At 45.0% G+C, this 25,667-nt stretch overlaps 1 protein-coding gene across 1 annotated transcript in view; it reads left to right on the forward strand.

The window, feature by feature from the left end:
* The window catches only part of ZC3H11D (zinc finger CCCH-type containing 11D), a 147,985-nt gene that overhangs the window by 62,721 nt on the left and 59,597 nt on the right, over positions 1 to 25,667 (forward strand). The window contains exon 8 of the mRNA XM_085651189.1: positions 21,735 to 21,845. Coding sequence (XP_085507315.1) covers positions 21,735 to 21,845 — 111 coding nt within the window. The remainder of the gene's footprint in view (positions 1 to 21,734; positions 21,846 to 25,667) is intronic.

Consider the following 25,667-nt stretch of genomic DNA (forward strand, 5'->3'; position numbering starts at 1 on the left):
ATAAGTGCTTAGGCAGCATAGTCCTCCAGCTTACAAGGCTTTTTATAACATTCACAGACCAGAGACCCTATAGTTTCAGAAGCAACAAAGACCACCAACTCTGGGAGACACCACCATCGCCCCAAGACCCTCTGCCACTGTGTCAGTGTCAGTCCTGAATCCAGAGGCATGCCATGAATCCAAACACCCTGAAACAAGGAAGACTGTTGTGTTTGGAGAGAAGGCCTATGGGGTGCACAGTGGTCTTCACTAAAGGCGAAGGGCGTAGGAAGCACACACAAAAAGGCTCAGCGCTACAAGACACACTCCCCTCCACCACCCTGGAGCCTAGCCGGAGCTGTACGTACACCAACACCTGAGAAAGCACCTATAGGCACCAGTGGGTTGTGCTGAGCATCGGGTGAGCAGAAGGTGCAAGAGGAAGGGAGCTACCTGTTATATGAGCATCCCCAGGTTGGGAGGCAAGGGACAGGAGCTGGGCAGTAAGTGTGTCCTCCAAACATGCAATGCACTGCTTTCTCCATTGCCCAGTGAACTTCACATGTGTACAGGGCAGGCAACATGATGAAGGCTGTGTCGGAGCTCAAGGGTCCCACCTTCCCCCGAGTTATCTTCCTAGGTCCTGTGGCGCCCTGAAGGTGGCGTCCAGAAGCATGAGCTTCTAGGGCTCACAGATGGTTTCCAGTAGTGGGCGATAGGCATAGTACGAGACCAGAGCCATGCCTGCAGCCAGCACAGGTGGATGGTCTTCATTCTTGGAGTGCAGTGCTACCCTGCTGGGCGACAGGCTTCAAGGAGCCTCTCAGGCACTGTGGTCGGGAGGCACCCCTGGAGCAGAGATGCCAAGGAACCTTTCAAGGAATGCTTAAGCCAGTGTTAATAGCGGGGTCTCTGGCAAATAATCCTCACTAGCAGCACCCGGCTCTGGAGCTTCATTCAAGGTTTCCTGACTCTGCTGGCCAATAGGAAGCGCAGAGGGAGGATGTTCGGGCAGCTGTGCTTCACTCACCCTCCTTTGCATGGGTGCCCTTGCAGCCACCACAGAGGACTGCAACAAAGAGCCTCAGCTCATCTGTTCACAGCACCCCCTCCTGGCCGCGGGCAAACATTACAGGCAAAGCGGTACAAAAGGGGGTGGTGATGGACGGAGCATCAGAACCAATCAAACACTCACACCCAGTCAACAGATCTGAGTTTGATCCATCACCGTTCTGTAGCCCACTCTGCCTCCCCAGTTCAAACATGGCCATATGCAAATCAGTCTGACCCTGTGCCTCATGGGAACAGTTCAGCCCGAACTGCCAAGCCATCCCTTCCCTGGACCGGAAACAAGCTTCCTAGGACCGGTTTCTGGCATTTCAGCCGTCTTCAGCCAGGTTTGCTTGAATCCAGTGGCAAAGTGAGCAAGGGACTCACGTCTGAGCATACCCTGCCAACCTATGGCGAACAAAGCGGTACAAAAGGGGGTGGTGATGGGCGGAGCATCAGAACCAATCAAACACTCACACCCAGTCAACAGATCAGAGTTTGATCCATCGCCGTTCTTTAGCCCACTCTGCCTCCCCAGTTCAAACATGGCCATATGCAAATCAGTCTGACCCTGTGCCTCATGGGAACAGTTCAGCCCGAACTGCCAAGCCATGCCTTCCCTGGACTGGAAACAAGCTTCCTAGGACCGGTTTCTGGCATTTCAGCCGTCTTCAGCCAGGCTTGCTTGAATCCAGTGGCAAAGTGAGCAAGGGACTCACGTCTGAGCATACCCTGCCAACGTATGGCGAACAAAGCGGTACAAAAGGGGGTGGTGATGGACGGAGCATCAGAACCAATCAAACACTCACACCCAGTCAACAGATCTGAGTTTGATCCATCACCGTTCTTTAGCCCACTCTGCCTCCCCAGTTCAAACATGGCCATATGCAAATCAGTCTGACCCTGTGCCTCATGGGAACAGTTCAGCCCGAACTGCCAAGCCATGCCTTCCCTGGACCGGAAACAAACATTACAGGCAAAACTGGAAACAAGCATGAAAAGTAGAGTTGGCGAGCAATACTCCGCCGGCTCATGGAACTCTGCGGAATTTGGTGGAGTTTTCCAGTGACTTCGCAGATTTCCCTACAGTGAAACTCCTCGACCTCCGCTTAGTCCTAATGTTAAATCCAACTTTACCACTACAGAAGATTTATCATTACTATTCCAAAGATCTGAAACATAAATTAGCTCCTCCTTTCTGTGAGAAGCTGGACTGGTATATGATGTCCACTTATGTAAATTGGCACCCTGCACCAGTCCAGACAGCCCTTATGGTGATTTAAGAGGTCTTAAACAATCTTAAAAAGCTCTCTAAGTTGTAGCTGTTGAGAGCAGCCTTCAGGCTTAGTCCAGAAGGAGTGTAAAGCAACTTGTTTTATCAGAATGCAATCTTATATGTATGGATTAAGTGAAAACGGAGCACACAAGGTATTTATAAAAATATGTATTCTTTATATAACACTCATTAACACATACAAATATCTCCTACCCACAGAATTGCACAGAAAACAATGAAATAGCACAGAAAGCACAGTGGGCCCCAGGGGGGACCAAACCATATACTAAGAAAGTGATATACGAACCACGACTCGGGTCAAGACAATGTCTAGGGCACGTAGAAGTGCTGGGGACCCAAGGAACCACCAAAGGTGTGTGACTAGGAACCCCACGGAGAGCGTGTGCAGTGTGGGAACATGACTGCGTGCTCCGTACAAGTTAATGTGTAAGTTGTGGTTGGATTTTTAAAGATTAAGGACCCTTCCCAGTGGACCCTGAAGAAACCCAGTCGAGGGCAGAAGGTTGGAGAGCCACCCCACTCGTAGATACCCAAGTACCCACGTTACCTACACCAGGGAAGCCAGGTGCATAGGTGTGAAGTGGTGTCAGAAACCCAAGTCGAACCCAATGGGGGACTTCAGAAAAGTGCCGCTGCTGATGAAGGAGAAAGTGTCTGGTGGAATCTGAAGGTGGATTTGAGAGGTACCTGCAAGCAGAGGGGACAGAGTCTATGTCACTCAGGAGTGACCGGAGACCTGGAAGACGAATGCCCTCCGATGTTTGGTGTTGCAGGAGAGATGACAATAATCTTGACGCTGACGCTGTGGGGAGCAGGAGACGCTGAGGAAAACCAGGAGCCATGCATGAGCTGTACCATGTCAGATGTCGAGTGCTGAGGGATCGGTGTAGGCGGGAGCATCAATAAGCCTTGGCAAATGCAACCAATGCAGAAGTTGAAGAAGGTGCAATGTTGGGACCAGCAAGGTCCAGGGGACTCACCACAAGCAGAGGAGTCAGGGCAGGCCCCAAGCAATCAGGGAAGCCCAAAAGAAACAAAGATGACCCTCAAGAGGACCCACAGGCCGGAGGCACTGGAGTCGCAAGAGGACCCCGAGCAGCTCACCAAAAGATGCAAACCATTTGATGTGGACAAAGACTTTGGTCCCTGGAGATGCTTGAGGTTGGGGCTATTTGGAGCCTGAAGATCTTGGTGGAAGGAAGCCAACAAGCCTTTGCAACTGCAAGTTGACACGGTACACAGGGGTTCAGTTATTGCAGCCCCCACGAGGGATACTGGCGTCAAACTTAGTGAGAGGGCAGGGCAGACATCGAGAGCTGTGGAGAACCACACCTGTGTGCAGAACCTTTCGGAGTATTGAGGGGCTCCGGATCAGCAGACCGGTTGACTTAGTTGTGGTGCCTGCAAATACAGGGAAGTTACTCCTTGACTTCAAGGGAGATTCTTTCAGGTGTCTTTGATGCCCACAAGCCTTGGATGGTTCCTGTATGGTGCACAGGCACAGACGATGCAGGAGACTGGAAGGGAGACGAAGTCAAGACCAAACGAAGTCTAGCGAAGTCCAGAGTGCACAGACGGTAGAAGAAGAAGTGGTGTCTGATCTGAATCTTGTCCCACGACGAAGATAGGGACACATGCACAGGTAAGCCCTTAAGTACCCTAAGGGTACCCTAAGGAAAGGGTTGGGCTGACTCAGGGGACCCTCCCAGGGGAGGATCTGGACAGGAGGGAGGTTACTCCCATGTGCTTTGTCCAGTTTCACGCCAGAGCGGGAGCCAATGGCTCCTGGAGCTGGTTTGAACTGGACTATGCAGGGAGGCACCAAATGTGCTCCTTATGCAGACCCAGTGGCACTGGCAAGCGCACCCACCCGGCCCCAATACACTAAATCCTGTCTGGGAGGTGGTCACAACTCCCTCTGACAGGATGCCTACAGTTCTGCCTTCCCCTGGTCGAGCTTGGCTGAGCAGCAGGAGGGCAGAATCGAGTCCCTGGTTGGCAGCAACCACTTTGTTCTGTCCGGGTCTAGAACGCTGAGAGCCTAACGGAGGGCTCTTCCAGTGTTTGGAATCATACCTCCCACACCGTTTACAGTATGGGGGTATGATTCCAACATGTTTGATACCAAACATGATAGGATTCGTTGCAGCCAATTTCGAGATGGTCATTGTGTAATTACGATGTGCCCCTCTATATGGTATATATATGGCTGCTTCACTTACAACCCGGGAGAATGGACTCCATAGGCTGTAGGGGTGTACTGCTCATGCAGGGGCACCCTCACACTTAGAACCATGCACCCTGTCTTCAGGATTGCAATGGCCTGCTTTAGGAGTGACTTAATAGATTTTAAGTGAAGTGGGAAACCTCTATCTATAGTAAGTGGTGCTAGCACCAGCATACACAGGCTGCAATGGCAGGCCTTTAGTTCCATTTTGAATGGTCTCCCATGTATGGCATAATACATAGTTCACCCCATGGGGGACCTCTTGGGTACCTATGCCCTGGGTACCTTAGTACTATATGCTAGGGACTTATAAGCGTACCCCAGTATCCAATCTGGGATGTACCTAAGTACTTGTCATAACAGTTTAAGGGAGAAATCAGATAGACTGGAGTCCTGATTAGCAGGATCCCAGTCAGACTAGTCAATAACAGCTTAGCACTAGGCAAAAAGTGAGGGTAACCATAAAAGCAGATCCTATTTTCCTACACTTTCTAATTAGGAATTGCAGCCTAAATGTGTTTTAAGGAATTCCCAATTCCAGCCCACGAGAGGAGTAGGCCTCTGAGTAGTAAAACATGAATTTAGATGCTTGTCACTAGCAGGACATGTAAAACTTAAAAATACATGTCCTACATTTTAGTTACACAGAACCTTGCCCTTAAGGCTACCTAAAGCCTGACTTAGGGGTGACTTATGTGTATTAAAAGGGATGTTTAAGGCTAGGCAAGTGGTTTTAAATGCCAAGTCGAATTGTCAGCAAACTGCACACTCAGGCCTTGCAATAGCAGACCTGAGACAGGTTTGAAAGCTACTTGTGTGGGTGGTACAACCACTGCTGCAGGTCCACTAGCAGGATTTAAATTACAGGCCCTAGGTATATGTTATACCACTTTACGAGGGACTTATAAATAAACTAAATATACCAATCAGGTATATCCCAGTGTCACCATGTTTAGGGGAGAAACACATACGCTGTAGCATTGGTTAGCAGTGGTAAAGTGCTCAGAGTCCAAAGGCCAACAAAAAGAGACAGCAAAACGTGGAGGTAAGCAGGCAAAAAGTTTGGGGGAAGATTACCCTAAGGATGACAGGTCAAATAAAGATGATGAACCAGGGAGAGGTCATGGAAAGCAATATGAGGCAGAGTCTAAGACAGAGCCATCAGGAGATCCTACTGGTAATGAGTCAGGATGGTGCTGGAGGAGCAGAAGGAGTAGAAATAGAGCATGATGTTGGAGTTGAGCATGGTGAATACAGCACCAGTGTTGCCAAAACTTGATGTGTTTGTCAACAGTATATCATGTCTTCAATGACAGAATTCAGGAGAGACTTGTAGGCATACACAGAAATGGTAGGTGGTGAATTATGTTACCGACCATTGATTCAGTAATTTTCTGTTGAGTTTTGTTCTACCTGGCAAGGCAGGAATGCACCTTCTACTGCCTGCTTGTTGGCAGGAGGAGGAGGAGACAATGCCATATAGTGAATTGAGTGCTCCCACAGCCTGGGTCTCTGTCGACTTTTGTTCTGCCTGGCAGGGCAGGACTTCACCCCCCAGGCTGCCCTGCATCATTAAGTGCTGCCTGTTTGCTGAGGAGTAGGAACCACTATATAGAGCGTTTGGTGCTCCTACAGCCAGTACGCACAAGGGACGTGCCCGGCCTGTGCCTTGGTGAAGACTGGGCCAACACTAGGCTGTTTTTGCTCTTCAGAGCCCAGAAGAGGCTGGTCTGGTCTAAGGAACCGCTTTGGTCCTATAGCTTGAAGATCTCTAGCCCATTCTTTTGTTATGGGCATGAGAACGACTTCCAATGACCCTCCCAACACACTTGTAGTAAAGAATGACCACCGTACTCATCAGTTGACTCTTTCTTAGCCTGAATGATTGGGGCTTTAGATGTAAAAATTAAAAAAAAGTATCTTGCCAATCCCATGCATGGCTTACATATTGACATTTTTACTGACACTCCTAATCTTAAGGGCTCAGTCCAGGGGCGGCTGGTGACATTTGAAAGTAGTGGGGCGGAAAATTATTTTCTTACTGCACAGCGGCATGCCAGTATAGCGAGCGAGTCCGAACAACCTAATTTGGGGGAATTTCCTGCCTAGAAAATTTTGAAAAAAGAGTGGACACATGGTGCATTTTCAAGCAAATTTGAGGAAGCAGGAAGGTTAGTAAAGCAATCCCAATACAGAACCAAATGGTAGTTTGAGAGTAGACTATACCAATATATGAATATAGGAACGGGTGGAGAGTTACTCTCGAGTGATTTACAATGGATACGTGGAGCATGTGGAGCGTAGTCACACGTCCACCAAATACACATGGCTGTTTCAATGTTAACCTATGGGCTTTGTGCGCCTGCATGCATCTTAATAATGACTTGCTTCTTGCAACATTGTGTAATAGCATTCGCCATGGCCTGCGGATTTCGAGATTTAACAGAAGAATATTTTGCATGCCCACGGGCCGTGCAGCCCAGGGGTCACATTCCTCATCATTCAGCACCTGTATTCGTGACTCACAAGCGATTTAAAGTAACAAATTATGGTCACCGAACGACACAACAAATTAAAAACAAGCCTAGGCATCACACTCTGCAGCGGTCGCGCAGACTTAGGATACTAATTGTGTACCCTTTGTTAACTTATCCTTTACCAAACAGAAAGAGCATTCTGAATGTAATGCATTCCTGAAAGCAAGAAACCTGACAACTTCCTGAGGCATTGGAAAATTAAAAATTCATCTTCTTTTAACACAGCTGCTGCACATCTAGAAACCCCAGAGTCGCAATTGTGCCTGACACAGAAAATGAAAATGCTGCCCGTCGTGATGCGAGGAGGAACAATAGGTTTATCCATGTTCAACCACGCGCAGGAAGGCAGCCACACGGCCCAAACTCCACCCCAGTTCCATATCTAATCAAGCAGTGGCATTTATCTGTTCACACCAGCCCGGCACATTTCATGATCGGTTGAGGCTTGGCACTGGTTCGCATTTAGGCCATAGCACAATGTTTAGCACCACGCTAAAATTGCCCAACTTCCCCAAAACACAGCGCTGCACATTTTTTTAATGTTCGCTCAATGCAGTTCTGCAGATTTTCACACACCACTGCATTGAGAGTAAGTTAGTAAACCTTGTCCGTAGTTTCCTGGCGTGTATAGAACAAATAAATGTAAATATTTATATGTTTAAATAGGAAAAGGCTGACAGAAGGAGCTCTTTTTAATGTTTAAGGCTCCTGCAGGAAGAGGTACGCAGACTCCAAGAACCCTACAACACATTACATTTCAGTTGCTGATTGAGGCACTGGTGTTTGACAAATATGTTTGACAAATATGCCCCCCAGGGGCACGTGGCAACACATTTGCATAGGCAGACAGTAGATGTATTCTAACACTTATTCCAAAACAGCCCAGAACAGCGACACAACACACTTTTACCGGGGCAGCAGGGCTGAGAGGCAGCGCTTAAAGAAGGCACGTGCTACGAAATTAACGCAAATACCAACTGCATGGCATATTTTGTGAGGGTTCAGGAGTGCCACTCCCGTAAATCGTGCATGCCTGTCGCAGACACGACCATGTTTGGGGATATTCTAATGTCTCTGCAGGCCGGGCTGCCACTAGCTCTGTGACCTGGCCTGCTGCTCGCACACTGCTGTGATTCATGGTGCAGCACGACCAGGTACTGCTAAACAGCCCAGATGCCATTTGACACAGTGCATACAGTACAGGCGCACACAGCACTCAAAAGCACCGCCACTCACCCACATGCTTCCAGTCACGCAGCCTTCATCGCTCATCCATACACACCACACCAACGAATACCGCCGCTCTTCCCTGTGGTCACCTCTGTCACTATAGGACACACTCACCAGCACACTACCATTCACTCAGTTCTCTCATTCAGTCACACACTCACCATAACGCAGCTTCTTCCAGTCATCGAAAAACTCCTTATCACCAACATTTGGTTGAGCGGCAGCCAGGCTTGAGGGGGTCCCGTGGTTTATTCCTCTGTACGAGGACCTCGGATTCTAGTCCCTTTAAAGCTCGCTTTCGCCCACGCCCTGTTGTGGGAGTCGTAGTAGCAGTGGCGGCCCTTGAAAAACAAGGCAAGGCGCACTTGTACTCACCGGTTTTAACTTGGTCAGGGACACGGTGTTTCTCCCAGAGGTGTCTCAGGGGCCCAGATGCAGCTCGTTGAAGGAAGGAGGGAAATAGGAACCGTTACCCAGCACAGACCGAAGGAAGCAGTGTTGGAAATCCCGCCTCCTATTCTCATAGGCTGACAGCAACAAGGGTCAGCCAGTCACAGGAGGAGGCGGGATCCTCGAAGGATGTTATGAGTTACGTCATAGATCCGGTCGAGCCGCGTATTCAACCAAACGTGACTCATCTCCCAGATGCGTCACGTTGTAAGTACCCCGTACCATGGCGCTGGCTTTGCGCCGCCGCTGCGTCACAAAAGCAACGGCGGCGTAAAAGAGGCGCAAGGGGCTTGTAAATCTGCCCCTTAATCCCTTAACCCTTCTACAAACATCTCAAACAGTAAACCCAGCTTGTTATTCTGACTCTACCTCCTCTGGCATCCCCTTTTGTAATGGTGTTTAACAATATACCTGGCCAGACAGGAAAGAGAATCATCAGAGAAACTTAAACCGTCCATTCGTTACACAAGCAGGTGAAGGGGTTTCAACAACTGGCTGATGACATTGTTTTTGTTAGGCTGGTTAATTGGTTAGGGGATTCTGTCAAAACTTGCAATTCTTGATTCTGGCCACCAACTAGACAATATTATCAAAGCTGTACTCTTGGGCTTTTTTTTTTAGAAAACATACATTTTATCCCCTACATCTGAGCAGTCACTGCCGAGGGCCATCCCTGTGTACAAAGGCTGCTAGTGATTGACTTGATCATTTAGGTCATGCCCTGCTAATTCATTCCTCTGTTACTTTGGGTTCTGCTGCACTATCAAGTGTTGCTGCCAATTTTAGGGAGGGTTTTCTTCATCATCCATTTCAAACATATTAAATCAGGAAATTACAAAGTCAGAGCAAACCTGTTGGGCTTTCTCCCTCACTCCTGATCAGTTTGTACTGCTGAATATCAACCCCACCCCCCTCTCCCCAGTTTATCGACCTACAAGAATATAGTGGACAGAATATCGAGGGAAAAAAATCAAAAGGCAAGAGAATAAATGCAAGTATAGATTTACTGTACCTAACTCCATGTCTATGTACCTTGAAGATACATGTATCGCCAAGGTGCATATATATGGAGTTAGGTATAGAATATCTATACTTACGTTCCTGGTTACATTTTATCAGTTCATTTTCACATTATTCTGCTTCCATACACCTGGTCTACCACTCCCCATTATTTAGATGGTTTATGACACCTTTTTCACATCTGCTATTCCCTCTGTAGAGGATGGAGCTAAGGCTGACATTGATTTCTGTTGCAACACCACTTAAATGAAAAGTTAAGAATTCGTCTATCTTAACAGTTTGGGTATAACTCTAAAAAGGGACACGTTTTTCAACATTGTGGTAATTAACTTTTAAAATAATACATTTGAAGGAAACAACGTTGATCATTTGCTAAATCCTTCAGACACATATTAATAATAATGTTGATCCCCTGTTTCATGGCTATTTAGCTATTGTTACTGAGGATTTTAATGCTAAGATAGACTTACAGTCACTCTTTGATGACTCTCATTCGATAAATGACCCACACGGGGGTTTCCTGTTTTAAAAGATAATTGTAATAAACAGACGTTTCCTCTCCGACTTAATATTAGAGAGGAAATTGCTGGATGGTCTTGGGGTCACAACTTGCTCTGCCACTTGTAAAGCCACTATTGTTCGCAGGGGCAACTCAATCATCATCGATTACATCCTAACTACCAGTTATTCAGCAGATAACAGTTCAAGTTCCTGAGATAGACCATCCAATTTTAGCGACCATCATTCCTTATTATGATCATTTATGTAGAAAAGATAAAGGGGTTGCTAAGGACTAATGTACTGCACCACCTATGTGTCCTACTAAGTCTGCTCACTATCTGCCCACCTCAAAGGGTTGGATACCAAATAAGCCAGCAGAAAGGCAATTTCTTTTACATTCAAGAGGCAACACTCAAAGTAATGTACACGTCAATCAGGTTCACAAAGTTGTTCCAAGAAATGTCTTATTGTTTAGAATCTTCATTCATCATCATACACAAACAAGAGTGCAACAACACTTTTTCCCCAAAATAGAACTTTATCAGGGCATAGATTTGATAAAAGATCCATATCACGAAAAGACCATCAGAATTCTTACGGTAAGCATAAACAAAGAAGCAACCATCCATGCATAACACTCATGAATTATAAGGATCGTATTATGTCAAATATTCGATAGTCACAAAGTTTTCTACATGTGGTACACACAGCGCAGTCTTGGCAAAATTGCAGTGAAAAGAAGGTCGGAAATGTTGCTGAACATGGCGTGGACTACTAATTTTGGAAATTTAGTACACACAGTGCTTTCTTTACTCAATGGTTTCCAAAATCGGTAGTCCAAGCCGGGTTCTGCAAAACATCCAAACTCCTTCACTGCAATTGTGCAATGGCAGAATTATGGTGAAGGACGTCAGATTTTTGCTGAATACAGCTTGGACTACCGATTTTGGAAATCATTGAGTAAAGAAAGCGATGTGTGTACTACATGTGCAAAACTTTATGACCATCGAATATTTGACCTAATACAGTCCTTGTACTTCATGAGTGTTATGCATGGATGGTTGCTGCTTCGGCTACGCTTACCATACTAATTCTGGTGGAAAATCGTGATAATCTAACAAAGACCTTTGCTATGATTGCTGGTTCACAATATGTTAAATCGAGCAATTTGTCTATCAAAATTCATCTCCTTGAGAAGGTCAAGGCTTTTTTGTATGTGGATGTGGTCGTAGATAGTACATTATCCTGCAATTATCTTCTTAGCTCGAAATTGAGGTCTTTTGTACTTTTATTTTTCTGTGTTTAGTTTTGCAAATTAGTCAGACATAACGTTTATTCCACAATTGATTACTTTGTATAACACTAAGGGCCAAATATTAATGTGGTGCATGTGTGACACAACTCAAAAATGAAATTTATAAAGCTATACAAGGCCCTTTCCATGGCTCTGAGTGTCTTCATAAATCTGGAGAAGCGCAATACAGAGTAAATCGCATGGTGCAAGGGTGTCTGCGTTTGCGCTAGGCACTCAAAATGGCACCAGCGCATGGACAAAGGCAGGAATGAGCCATATCCTTTTAAATACATCTGATTCCTGCCCTTTTCCTGCCACGCAGTGCATCGCAGCAAGGTGACTTGCTGGGCTGTGTGAATTTCCCATAAATATTCCCCTAAGTGCGTTCCTGTTGCCTGCTATTGTGTTGTAATTTGAGAGTATATATAATCTGGCCCTAAACACACTTAATAGGAACAAATTCTGCCATCATCTTTTATCTGTCTACAGAGATATCTTTCTTGTCAAAAAGAACTTGGGATTTACTGTTTGACCAAGAGAATCCGGCTCTTGATCTGGATCTCCATTTGGATAAATACTTGTACTGCTTTTATTAGATTGATCAGCAAAGGTCTTCTATCTCTGAAGTGCCATTGAAAATCGAGGAGGCTTTCCTACATTAAATCATAATGTGTAGAATTGGTCAGGCCTGAAATCTTTGATCACCAAGAAATGGAAACAAAATAGTAGAAGACCTGGGCAAAGTTCGACTAGAGAGTTTCTAGATTTGTCTAAACCATCCATAAAATTATTTATTTAGCTTTAAACAGCACCATTAATGGAACCTTATTGTTACAAAGTACATAAACCATGAGACTGATAATTGCTAAGATCCGCGTCAAAGAGCTTTTGTGCAGCTACAGCAATGCGGGTGTTCAGTGATGCGGTGAGGCTGTGGTGAGAATGCCTGTATCATGGTTCCTGTCAACAGGGCTTATGATGCGAAATCCGGCATCGAGGATGCAGCATGTAGTTGGAGTGATGCGTCGGTTCCGAGTAGCAGCAAGGCTGCGATGCGCAGTCCAGTGTAGTTGAGGCCCCCGTTGATGAGCGATGTAAGGGAAAGCGCAGCGGATGCGTCGCACAGTGGTGGTTCTGAAAGGCGTTGTGGGCTGTGGTGGTGATGTGGGTCTTTGCAACGCATCCAATCCACGCAGAAGATTGCTGCAACAGAGGAGGTGCATCTGTTACGCTGGATCCACAGAGGCTGGTAGAGCACCTGAAGCCTATTTCCAAGGGCCCAAGACTTAGGTGGCACCACTTGGCAGGGTAAACTCACAGATGACACAGAGTCCAGGTGCAAGATTGTTGAAATCCTATTATGTCCCTGAGCCTTCAGATCAGGAGGCCAGCCAACTATCCCTCAGAGGGTTATGGGTTCAAGAGGTCCACCTCCAGTCCTTCTCACCCAGGCAAGAGGGCAGCAGGCAGCACATCAGGGCAGCAGTTCCATCAGAGCAGCAGTCCAGCTGAGTGGCAGTCCTTTCAGCAGCACAGCAGTCCTTCCTGTCAGAGTATCCACAGGTCCAGAAGTGTACTGAAGTGGTTGTGACTGAACTCCGGTATTTATACTCAATTGTGCTTTTGAAGTGGGGACAAGGATCTAAAGACATGCATTTGAAGTGCACAGATGCCCTACCTTCCTAGTCCTGGCTCCAGGCTACCTACAGGGGGTATGCGGCCCTTTGTGTGGAGACAGAACACAGGCTATTCAAGGGTAATTGGCTTGGGCCCAGCTCCTCCCTCCCATCCTGTCAGTGATGGCCCAACCAGTCCCACCTAAGCACCCCATTGTGTATGGCTGTCTAGAAGGAATACACAAAGCCCAACTGTCACCCAAACCCTGTCATGTGACTCAGAGACAGATAGCAGACACCAAATGGCTGAGGCAAGAAAATGCTAACTTCTAAAAGTGTCATTTTCAGAATTGTTATTTAAAATCTGACTGCATCATAAGTTAGGATTTCAAATTGCGATTCCAGAGACACCAAACATGAAGGGCTTACCTATTCCCATTCGGAAATTGCACTTATAAAATGTAATAAGGTAATCCCAATGTTAACCTATAGGAGAGGTAGGCCATGCAGTACTGAAAAATATATGTGTTTTTTACTACCAGGACATGTAAAACTTAAAAGTACATGCCCAACATTTTAAATACGCTACACCCTGCCCTTGGGCCCATCAATGGCCTACCCTACGGGTGACTTATATGTATTAAAAAGGAAGCTTTGGTCCTCGCAAAAGATTTACTTTGCCAGGTCGAAATGGGAGTTTAAACTGCACACACACAGGCAGAAATGGCAGGTCTGAGGCATGTTTACAGTGCTACTTAAGTGGGTGGCACAATCAGTGCTGCCGGCCCACTGGTAGCATTTAATTTACAGGCCCTAGCCACAGGTAGTGCCACTTTACTAGGGACTTGCGAGTAAATTAAACATGCTAATTGGGTATAAAACAACCAACCATGTTTTAAGGAGAGAGCACAAGCACTTTATTATTGGTCAGAAGTAGTAAAGTGTGCAGGGTCCTATGGCCAGCAAAGATGTAGTCAGCAAAAACAGGAGGTCAAAAGGCAAAAAGTTAGGGGAATACCACACCAAGGATGCCAGGTCTAACAATTGAACTATGCACATTATATTCTTTTGTAAATTGTAGCAAACACAAGGAGATGATCGACGGAGCACTGAAACTTTTCAGACACTCACCCCCAGTCACAGATCTGTGTTGAATCGATCATCGTTCTTTAGTTCACTTCGCTACCCCAGTTCAGACCCAGCTATATGCAAATGCGTCTTGACCCTGTTACTTACGGGAACAGTCCAGCCCAAACTGCCAAGCCAGGTCTTCCCTGGACCGGAAAGAAGCATCCTGGGACTGATTTTGGGGTAACACCCCTCATCAGTCAGGCTAGCTTATATCCAGTGGCAAAGTCAGCAAAGGACCCACGTCTGGCCATACACTGCCAACTTAGGACCAAAAAAGCAAACAAGGAGATGATGGACGGAGCACTGAAACTTTTCAGACACTCACCCCCAGTCACAGATCTGGGTTGAATCCATCATCGTTTTTTAGTTCACTTCCCTATCCCAGTTCAGACCCAGCTCTATGCAAATAAGTCTTGACCCTGTTCCTTATGGGAACAGTCCAGCCCAAACTGCCAAGCCAGGTCTTCCCTGGACCAGAAACTGGCATCCTGGGACCGGTTTCAGGGTAACACCCCTCATCAGCCAGGCTAGCTTGAATCCAGTGGCAAAGTGAGCAAGGGACCCACGTCTTTTGTAAATTGTAATAATTCCCTCACAAGAAATTTATTGTACCCACCCTTCAACAAGCAAATATGTACAGTGTAGGCCAGCCTTTATTTTTTTTTATATAGTTGCTTAACTTGCTATTGGTACATTGTGCTGTAAATCATCGTTTATCTGCTGCTATTAAGATGTGGATGGGTCTGATTTGCAATTTGTTTTTAAGCTTTTTAATATTTGTTCACTGCTCTGTGACTTTGTACTGCTTTTCTCAGTTTATGATTTATACCAAATAAAGATTACATAAATTGAATTGATTCAATAATTTGAGAAAAGAGAGAGGCAAATGTATGGAGGGAAAGAGTTTTCGAGCTTCAAAGAGGAAGGGCACTTCACGAGAGGTGGCAATCCCGTCTCGATTACAGTTGGTGCAACTGAAAATCCTACATAGGACGTACTACACTAGAACCATGCACCACAAAATCGGCCGAGCTGAGACACCTCTCTGTCTGCGGGGATGTGGGACACGGGGCACATTTTACCACACGCTTTGGGACTCTCCTCACATAACACACTACTGGGAGGCGGTTATGGAGACAATTACTCGGGTGACACTGGTGTCAAGATATGGATAGATCAATGGTGGCCGAAAAAGCAGTCTTCATACACAGAGTGTGTCCCAAAAAGTGGGAGCGGGTGTGTGGCAAGTGGAGCAATATTTGTGCCCCCCCCCCCCGACAGAAGAGTCAGACCCAGACTTAAGCGACTAGCCCACAAGGTCTAATAGAGGGACAGATAAACGCCCAGGATCGGGGGTCCAGACACTTTGACAATCGGAGATGTAAATTAAGGCAACTCTTTACAATGCATTACCTGTGTATATAACCTATAATGTATGTGTCATGATAATGGACATTGCTAAGTTTAACCAGCACTGTTTTGTTTTACTTTTCTGAGTAAATGATAATAAAAGATTTAAAAAAAAAAAAAAAGATGAAGGGCACAGATTATTATTCCATTATACATTATTAGTTTTGGGATGAAATCAGAAGTTGTATATGGAGAGGGCAGGCACCAAATTTTAGCTAATTAAGTAGCCAGACAAGGAATTGTGATCTGGAATAGACTGGTGAAAGAAAGATGCTGTAATGAGATATGGGCTTATAAGAGAATGGGACAAGGTCAGATTTTGAGAGCTGTGAATAAATATAAAGAAAAAAGAGTGAATTGAGAGTGGAATGGTATGGTGAATGGGAATAATGGGAATCTGGGAGGAGTGAAATGCTTAGACTATGTTGATATTCATGGATAACAAATTAGCTAATTGGTTTGCATTAAGAGTAAGCAAACTCTAAGGAGCATATGCAAGATGGGAGTAGGAGAAAATAAAGGCACTGAAAAATCTGGCGGACATTTGTTTGAAGGGAGATGACAAGCATCTGGCAGTGGGTAGATTTGGCGTGAATGAGAGTAGGGGTAAGGTTGGAAAGTGGGATTTTCTAACCAGTGAGCATGTCAGAAAAGCATGTCTAAAAAAATAGGTTATAGTCTGATTCGAAGACAGTATTCAATTGGTCAGACAGGTGTGGCAGGCATTTGGAACGGTGGAGAGCAATTATCTAGATGAATATTCAATATCCCATGCTGTCAAATGGCACTGGGAGTATGTGCTCAACATTATTTTAGTATAGTCCTCTGAAAAGAAGGAAATTGTGTGGCAATATAATCATAATGACATTTTTTAATATCAGTGGTCATCATCAACAGCATTCTAAACAGAACATTTGATGCAGTACAAGTTGTTAATACAGCCTGAAGGTTAAAATCTTATCTGTAGTTGATTCAACGTGTTGTGCTGGTTCACAGTTATTATGACCAATGTTACTGAGGTAGACTTTAATATCATGGTAAAATTGAAAATATCTATTTTCAAATCAAAATAGTAAAACATCTAATTTGCACTGACACTCTCAAAATGGGTAGTATGAGATCGCTGAAATAGTGTGCAACCATAATATATTCTAGAATGGTAAAACATTTGTATACAAGGATGGGTGCTACAAGTGAAGTGGGTTAATTCAAGTCTCAGTGAGAAACAATGCATCAGGGTTATGTTTCCGAAGGAAATTAAATAAGTGTTGTTGATGTTTGAAGCAAACGGAAATTCAGGCTAAAAAAGTAAAATGTTTGAGTGGAGAAGCACCCAGCAGAAGGCCTCTCGTCATGAAGGCCATCAAGTCCCTCAATAAATGGATGTTTAGAGAGTGGGCCCTGAGCCACATGAGCATCCCCCAGGATACTGTGAGTAGAGCAGGCGAAATTGCAGCAGTTGTGGGTCAATAATGCTGCCCCTGGGTCTTTGACCTGACAGCTCATGTTAGCAGTCAGCTGCAATAAATACAGAAACGTTGCAGCATAAAACTTTACCTTTGACCTTACCTCTGACTGGAAGGGAGCAGGGTTCCTGGCACCTGGCCCTGGTCGGACGTGGCTAGGCATAGATGGGCTTGCCTTAGGGGTGCCAGCGGTGCACTTGCTAAACGCGTCCGCTGAGCTTCCGACCAGCCATTGAATTAAAGGCCTCTCTCTAATAAATAGCCTGCCAGTGGAGCCGGAGGTGCCAGATATGAAGGCTCCACTTCCCTCCGTACAATCGTCACTAAGCCGCGGCGGACCAAGGAAGGGGCAATAACTGACAAGATAAGTAAATTAAGAATATGTCACAAGTTAAAACAGAATTAAAAGTCAAGTAGAAATGCACATATGTCTTAGACGTGAGGCTATACTAATGACTGTCGAAACAGCATACCTGCTTCCTTCATGTACCCCCGCATTTCAGTCACCTCATGCCCAGTATACAGAATCAATACATTAAAGGCTGTCCACAACATGCTAGAATTCCGGTAGAACTGGGAATCGTTGCAGGAGTCTGACTTCCATAGTTCTGGGATAGGTCCTTGCAGGCAGAGTAAGAGTGAATGCTCAGATCAGCTTTCCTTGTATTCTCCAAGATGAGATTCAGAGGCTTTTCCTCTTATGGCAAAGCAGAGGGTGAGCCTCATATTCTCCTTTTGAAGCTGAAACTCAGCTGTAACATATATACGAGTTCTTGAATTGAACACACACACATGTAATGTGCAGCTTCTCATTTACATGGGTTCACTGATTTATCTCTCCATGTCATATATGGAATGAGTCTTTCTTGTATCCTTGGCTGGATCATACTCTAACCATGCCCTCACTTTGAGTAACCTAGGATTACTCCAAATTAAATGCCCTCAACTCGCGAAGTTACCAACTCTGGGGGTATCAGTAACTCTAGAGGTGTTGTGTCCCAGTGGGTTACATGTTGAACCCTCAGGTTCTACTGGGAAATTAGAAACTGCCACGGGAATCAATAATTCCAGATTCAGTCCCATGGCCACTTACTGACCTAGCACAATGTTATTCCAGGCCCATTTTACCATTGAAAATAGAAGATGTAGTGAAAAAGGGTTGGCAAGCAGGACTTATAGCACAGAAGATGGAAACATCCAGAGGTTCCAAAATGCAAAAAAGGCTGGGGTAATACCATGAGCAGATTGGGTGGCCAGACTGCAGAGACAGAATATCACACAGTGATCCTAGCCCACAAAGCTGTAGACTATTGGTCCTCTTCTGTGCTGCTGCTTCAACTGACCCATCACGTAGCTGAAAGCCAGTCAGAAACATTTCAAGTGGATCACTGCTGCATCTTCAATTAACACGAGCATTCAGAATCCTATCACACTCTAGTTTGCACACATGTTAAACGCATAAATGCCACACTTTTTGTTACATATAAGACCATATTGTGCAATATTTTTGAACCAACAGTACAAAATGGAGCACATTCCTTTTGCATCATTCTTGCTCTTTTGCATAACAAAGATCAAACATAAAGGGTGTACTTCAAAGTTTCCCTGGACCATCCTACGATATTTCGAAGTCAAGAAAGCCATCAACAGCCAACTCGCCACATTCATCGAAGAGCAAAACATCCTCGCCTTCTCCCAATCCGGCTTCATAAAAAAACACAGTTCGGAAACCGCCCTCCTCGCCACAACAGACGACATCCCCACCCTATTGGACAAAGGAGAAACAGCAGCCCTCATCCTCCTCGACGTCTCTGCGGCATTCAACACAGTCTCTCACTGCACCCTAATACGCAGACTCCACGACGCAGGGATCCAAGACAAGGCCCTCGACTGGATCTGCTCCTTCCTCTCTGGCAGAACGCAGCGGGTCAGACTCCCTCCTTTCCTCTCGGACCCTACACATACCACCTTCGGAGTCCCCCCAGGGGTCCCCCCTCAGCCCTACACTCTTCAACGTCTACATGGCTCCGCTCGCCCCCATCGTCAGAACCTACGGACTCAACATTATGTCATATGCAGACGACACCCAACTCATCCTCTGCCTATCCAACTAACCCAACACTGCCAGACACAACTTTCGAGTAGGCATGGAAGCCGTCGCTAAATGGATGAAAAACAGCTGCCTACAACTAAACACCAACAAAACAGAAGTACTCATCATGGGCCCAACCCGACACCTGGAATGACACCTGGTGGCCCCCCGCCCTCGGAAGCCCGCCCGCCCACCCCCACGGACCACGCATTCAACCTAGGAATCATCCTGTACCCAGAGCGCAAAATGGACTGCCGGATCAACTCTGTCTCGTCCTCCTGCTTCACACCCTCCGCCTCCTATGTAACACCTTCAAATGATCCCCCTTGAACACAGAAAGACCGTCACTCATGCCCTGGTCACCAGCAGACTCACTATGGCAACGCACTCTGCGCCGGAATAAACAAAAACCTCACCCGCAAGCTACAGAACATCCAAAACGCCGCTGCATGACTGGTCCTCAACCTGTCAAGACACGGCCTCATCTCTCAGGACTTGCGCACACTCCACTGGCTCCCCATCAAAGCTTCAAGGTGCTTGCTAACCCACGCTCACAAAGCCCTCCACGACACCGGACCAGCATACCTGAAAAGCAGACTCAAATTCCACGCACGCCAAAGGACCCTACGATCAGCTCAGCTCTCCTACGCCACGATCCCCCGCACCAGAAAGACCAGTTCGGGAGGCCGCTCCTTCTCCTTCCTCGCGGCCAGAGCCTGGAACGACCTTCCGCTCCAACTCCGATAGACAACATTGCTCCCCATCTTTGCAAGAAGCCTCAAAACCTGGCTCTTCGACAGACCCCCTCCTTGATGGACTGGAACCTGCGACCGCCCCCCACCCCACTCCCCCAGCGCCTACTCACCCGTAATACCCTTACGGGTGAGTAGTCACGCTTAACAAACACCTGATTGATTGATGCAGAAAAACACATAGCAAACTGATGTAGCACTGTATCTGCATTATTTCCATGACAGGACATAGAGAAAATACCTTTTCCCATCTTTGTTATGTTCATGATTGGGCAAAAGATGACACAGTATATAATGTTGCCCCATTTTCTATTACGTAAGAGTACAACATCAATTTGTCCCATTTGATTTTTATACAATCATCAAATATTACACTAAATAGATTTGGTCAATGTTTTGCACATGCTCAAATTATACATAATACTTTTTTTGGTAAAGAAATTCATGTTTTGAGGTATTTCATCGTTTTAGTGGACCATGAATATATCTGCTTCACAAATATAGCATACTTCCTTATTTGTGGAGGCACATGTCTGTTATTATAATGAAGAGACAGAAAACTGTTTAAAAAAATGAAAAACTTTTATACGTGTAATTATTTCCCTTGGCTTTCTGAATTTACATGCGTAAGGTGATGGTTTTTACATTCATTTTGGTCAAACAATTACCTTTTCTCAGGTTTCATAGTTCTTTTCAAGTTGAAATGTATTTGAAAACATCAAAGAGAAAACCAGTCGACACGTGTTTCGTCAAGCGGGTAGTATATATATATACACACAAACAATGCGAGGTAATGCCATAAATTGTAAAAGCATAAGCATTGTAAAGAAATGCGGGATACAAAGTGTGTGATTAAGGCATGCTACGTATTGCCCTGCGTAAGGAAAAATCTGCAAATTGGAAGAACATCAGCACTTGTAAGTGGCAAATCTGCTAGAAGGCTATATGAATTTGTTACAAATGTATTTTATATTCCATGAAAGTATTGCAAATTTTTTTAAACTAAAATTCTCTTGCATCTTGCTTATCCTGCAGTAACGTTGAGTGCTAGGGCACACCTTGCATTTAAAACCTCACGTGATACAGGCAAGTGACTCGTTCAAGATGAAATTGCCTCCTTCAAGGTGTTTGTTTCTCCCACTTAATATATTCTCATGCAAACCGTCTCAACAAAATTGAGCTAAATTTTGCAGGCATGAAAATTACATAATTTGGCGAGATTTGGGAGCATAATGAAAATTTCACACAGACCTAATCTGCATCTAAATCTATCCTGGTTAAAAGATTTCGACTCTGTCCTTACTTCTTTACGTGTGATGAGGTTTACCCAGAAAAGGGCGAAGCAAGGTCATTACCTCCTCCCCCTTTTACTTGCGTGAAGCTCTATCCTGGTATTGCCATTTGTGAATCCATTTTTGCATGTAAAGTCTTTTTTACTTTTCACCCAAGATTTGATTTTCTACAGGAAGAAGCATGCATTTAGAAATGAAAGCTCAGCTGGCATTTTATTTTGCTTTTTGACCTAAAGTTTTGCATAAGCTTTTCTTTGATCATTATTGTGCCTTCTATGTGATAAAATGTGTTAATTTTTTACGAATGAGATTCACATCAGAAAATATTACTTAAGTTACTGACAATTGGTGGCAGCTGTTTCCTAATTACGGATGCTTTGTCCTTATCAGGTGATGGACTTGCAGTTCCAACCAAGATCAGTTTATCTGGGAGACAAGGAAAGGTATCTGTACCACATGAAGGAAAAGCCAAGATGGATCGCAGGGCCTTTGAGAAAGGGGGTAAGCACCAACAATTACGAGTAAGGCCAAACATTGCCATCCAGCTGTCTCTGCATATCCGATATACAGGCGACGGCAAGCTAAACGGTAGTGCAGGAGTGCCCCAAGAGTGCTGGTGGCATTTGCACTCCCACATCTGTAACTTCCTATTACAGAAGAGGCAGCAAACAGTTGTGTTAGCTGCTGTTTATTTTTAAAAGGGGAAAATATGGAAATTGTGCTTCCTGTGGGCGACTCTCCATGCTGTTTTTCGTGATATCCAGTACACCAGCTGAGCAGATAGACAGTAGCGGTCCGTAGAGGGAGTTCCGTGGGCGGTGAGGCGGGGCGGGGAAATGTAAACACCGGAATATGGATGAACGGAGGTAAGTACACATTTAAATAAATGCAACGAATTTCGTTGCGCGCGCTGCATCGCATTTTGCGATGCAGCGCGTGCAAAGGAAATCTTTTTATTTATTTAAATGTGTACTTGCCTCCGTTCATCCATATTCCGAAGTTTACATTTCCCCACCCTGCCCCTCCCCCGCCTCACCACCCCACGGAACTCCCTCCACGGACCGCTACTGCAGATAGACAGCATGGAAAGTTAAAGAAACAGGTTGACATTTGCCTCAATGCAGGCATATATAAATATATATTTGTATCATAATGCTGATAGTTCCCTGTGGGTTTTGCTATATTTGGCTACTTAATTTGCTAAAACGTGTCAGGCAGCAAAGTATGAGTGCATGTTTATCAGTTAAATAAATATGGAATTATACCATTTTATGACTTAATTTATTTCCAAACACAAAAGAAACATGGCTAAATACCAATAGGATGGCCCAAAAAATAAATATGGATAAATACAGACGGAAATGTTAAAAAAATAAATACCATAAAACCAGGCGCCCAATATATGTTTCACTATTGTGCTCTCGAGTAAATACACTGATTCAGTGAGTAAGGGAATGCATCGGAGAAAGTTTTTTTTTTTTCTGTAATTAGACGCATGATTCAGGTTTGCCCTTGACTCTTTCAATGGCCTTGTGCACTAGCGAAAACTGGAAATGTGCCCAAAGTTACATATTGATTTTTAGTTTGATGTGTACCACACATGCAAATACAATACGCAGTTAAATATTTACCTTTTTCAGCCTTAAAAATTAACATTGAAGTATTTTAATCATGCTGTGCTCAGTGATTTATGTTCAAATTCTGTTTATGAGCTGGTAACCTTCATACCTTACTGTCATTGAGTCTGGTCCTGGCATTTTACTCACTAATGTTAATGCCAAAAAATAAAGCATTCCAAAAATAACTAATAGGGGGTGTGGCTTGGTTGGCACCCAAGATGGCCGTGCAGTGAAGGAACTCCCATGGCTGAGGGAGCATAAAACCATTTACAACATGATGGGAGTAAAGCCAGAAACCAGAAAGGGTTTTCAAAGCACTGTGCACTATGGCATGAGGTGAACGCAGCACACAAATTGGCGCCATGCTTTCAGAGCTGAGTGTAGAGTGGGCAGAGTGCTTGAGGTAAAATTGTGCCACTCCACTCTGGGACTGAAATACGGGCTGGGCCGCTGAGCAGGGACAGCCCTTGGTGATGGAGAATGGCGGGGACTGGTGCCTTAATCACTTCTGGGCTGAAGTAACATATTGCTGCTGAGGGGGAGAGTGTTGTGCTATGAGCCCACAGAGTAACATGGTATACGGCAATGGTCCCAACAACATACCCGCAAATGTCATGCACCGAACTTTTACATGTGAGGAATATGTAAGCCCACAAGTGCTGACAATTAGAAATGTATGAATAAACCTGCTTCCCTGGGTAGAACAATACTGTTTAGATACGTCTGCCAAATTACACTGCCCTGCAAGCCAATTTAGCAAGACATAATTAGTGGCACTGTCATCGCCGGCTTTGGTGGCGGTCTAATTAGGAGTTCATTGCCACGAGATGAGGATGCCCATGTGCAGAGCTTGAGAGGAGAACCCTCCTCCACTATATTGAAGATCATGGACTAGCAATGTTGAGCAGTAAGACAGCGGCCCTCACTGTGCTTCGCCAACTCATACGGCCAAGTGCTCTGCACTCAACACGATGGCAGGACGAAAAACATAAAATATAGGTGGGGATAACACGTGCCCCCCACAACCTTGCAGTGAGGTGGGCTCCATAACTAGAGATTAAGTCCTATGACATGGGGCCAAACTTACTCACTCTGCCTGCCTGCTCATGTACACTGCTTTCCCTCTGCAGCTCCATTCACCCACTTCAATGAAGATGGGAAAATCGGTCTTCAGCAATGATCCATAGTTAACTAAATATTTACAGTACAGCATCAGCCCATTCCTGGCCCATATCAAATTATTATATACTTCACCAGCCTGTAAATTGTGTATGAATGGTAAGATCTCGACCCCAATTCTAATTACCAGGGGCACCAGACAAAGATGCCACCTATCCCACATACTTTTTGCTCTTGCTCTGTAACCACTTGTGGCAACAATTATTTCACAGAAGCCATAGAAACAGACCACCTACTGGCCTCCATGCACAAAGCTATACTTATAACTATTCTTAAACCTACTAAACTGGCAGACTGCTGCAAATTGTTAAAAGTGTTACTAGAACAGTCAGGCATCATCCATGGGTGAGCAACTATGCATATATTTTGCACCCTATTTGCAATACTGCATCAGTTAGATCCTGAAGCAAATGTGGTAGCCATATTCCTAGACATTACAAAAGCATTTGATTTGGTCAAGTGGGGCTACATCATGGTAGCGCTGGGTCATATGGGAATACACAGCCTGTTCCTGGCCCTCATCAAATTATGATATACCTCACCAGCCTGTAAATTGTATACGAATGGTAAGATCTCTACCCCAATTCCAATTGTCTGGGGCACCAGGCAAAGATGCCTCCTATCCCTGGTAATTTTTGCAAAAATTAGACAGCAGTAGGCGCAATACACCTTGTGGCTACTAATTTCGCATTAGGCAGATGATGCTCTATGTGCGGGACTCGCTAGTGAGCGTCAGCCCAATTCCAAGGGAATTTAACAAATTGGGGGTCTCTCTGGCCTTACCATCAATTGGGGGATGTCTGATATCTTCCCACTTACAATGAATACCAGCATAAATAATGTAGACTACCCACTATGATAGCGTGGCTTCCTGATTATACCTGGGCATCTGGATTAGGTTTAACTCAGATGTAATCATCAGTCTCAACTGTGGTAAAGCAATCAATAACTTCGAGGGTCACATAAACTTGTGGCTAAAACTTGGCCTTGTAATGGCAGGCCAAATAGGACATATTAAAAATGGCTGTACTGGCTAAATTCCTATACTACTTCAACGATATTCCCAACAAACTCAATACCAGCTTGTTCCAGTTGCTTCCATCCCAACTCAAGTTTGTTTGGGCGGGTAAAAAGCCAAGAATTACATGGGAAACAATGACTATTGTATACCATCAAGGGGACTTTGCAATTCCTAATATTGATTTGCATTATGTATGCGCACACGTGCACTTGACACACTATTGATTTCACCCCCAAAGGTATTTGCCTCATCTATCTGTGGAAAGAGATGTCATGGACCCTGCTTTACTAGTGGCAAACATGAGGATAAAGTGTTCCTCAAAAAACACTGAAATTAACACCATACAAAGCACAATTGTAGCATGTGATAAGTTCAGACTAATGGCATGACTCAAGCTACTATATAACTATATACTCCCCATAGTCCTCTTCTATTGCAGCAAAGTTTCCCAGGGCTGCTGAGTAAAAAGTGTAATCCCAGTTTCAAAAGCTCAACATCCCAAAC

The sequence above is a fragment of the Triturus cristatus genome, chromosome 4_1 (assembly GCF_964204655.1).
Source record: "Triturus cristatus chromosome 4_1, aTriCri1.1, whole genome shotgun sequence".
Lineage (NCBI taxonomy): Eukaryota > Metazoa > Chordata > Amphibia > Caudata > Salamandridae > Triturus > Triturus cristatus.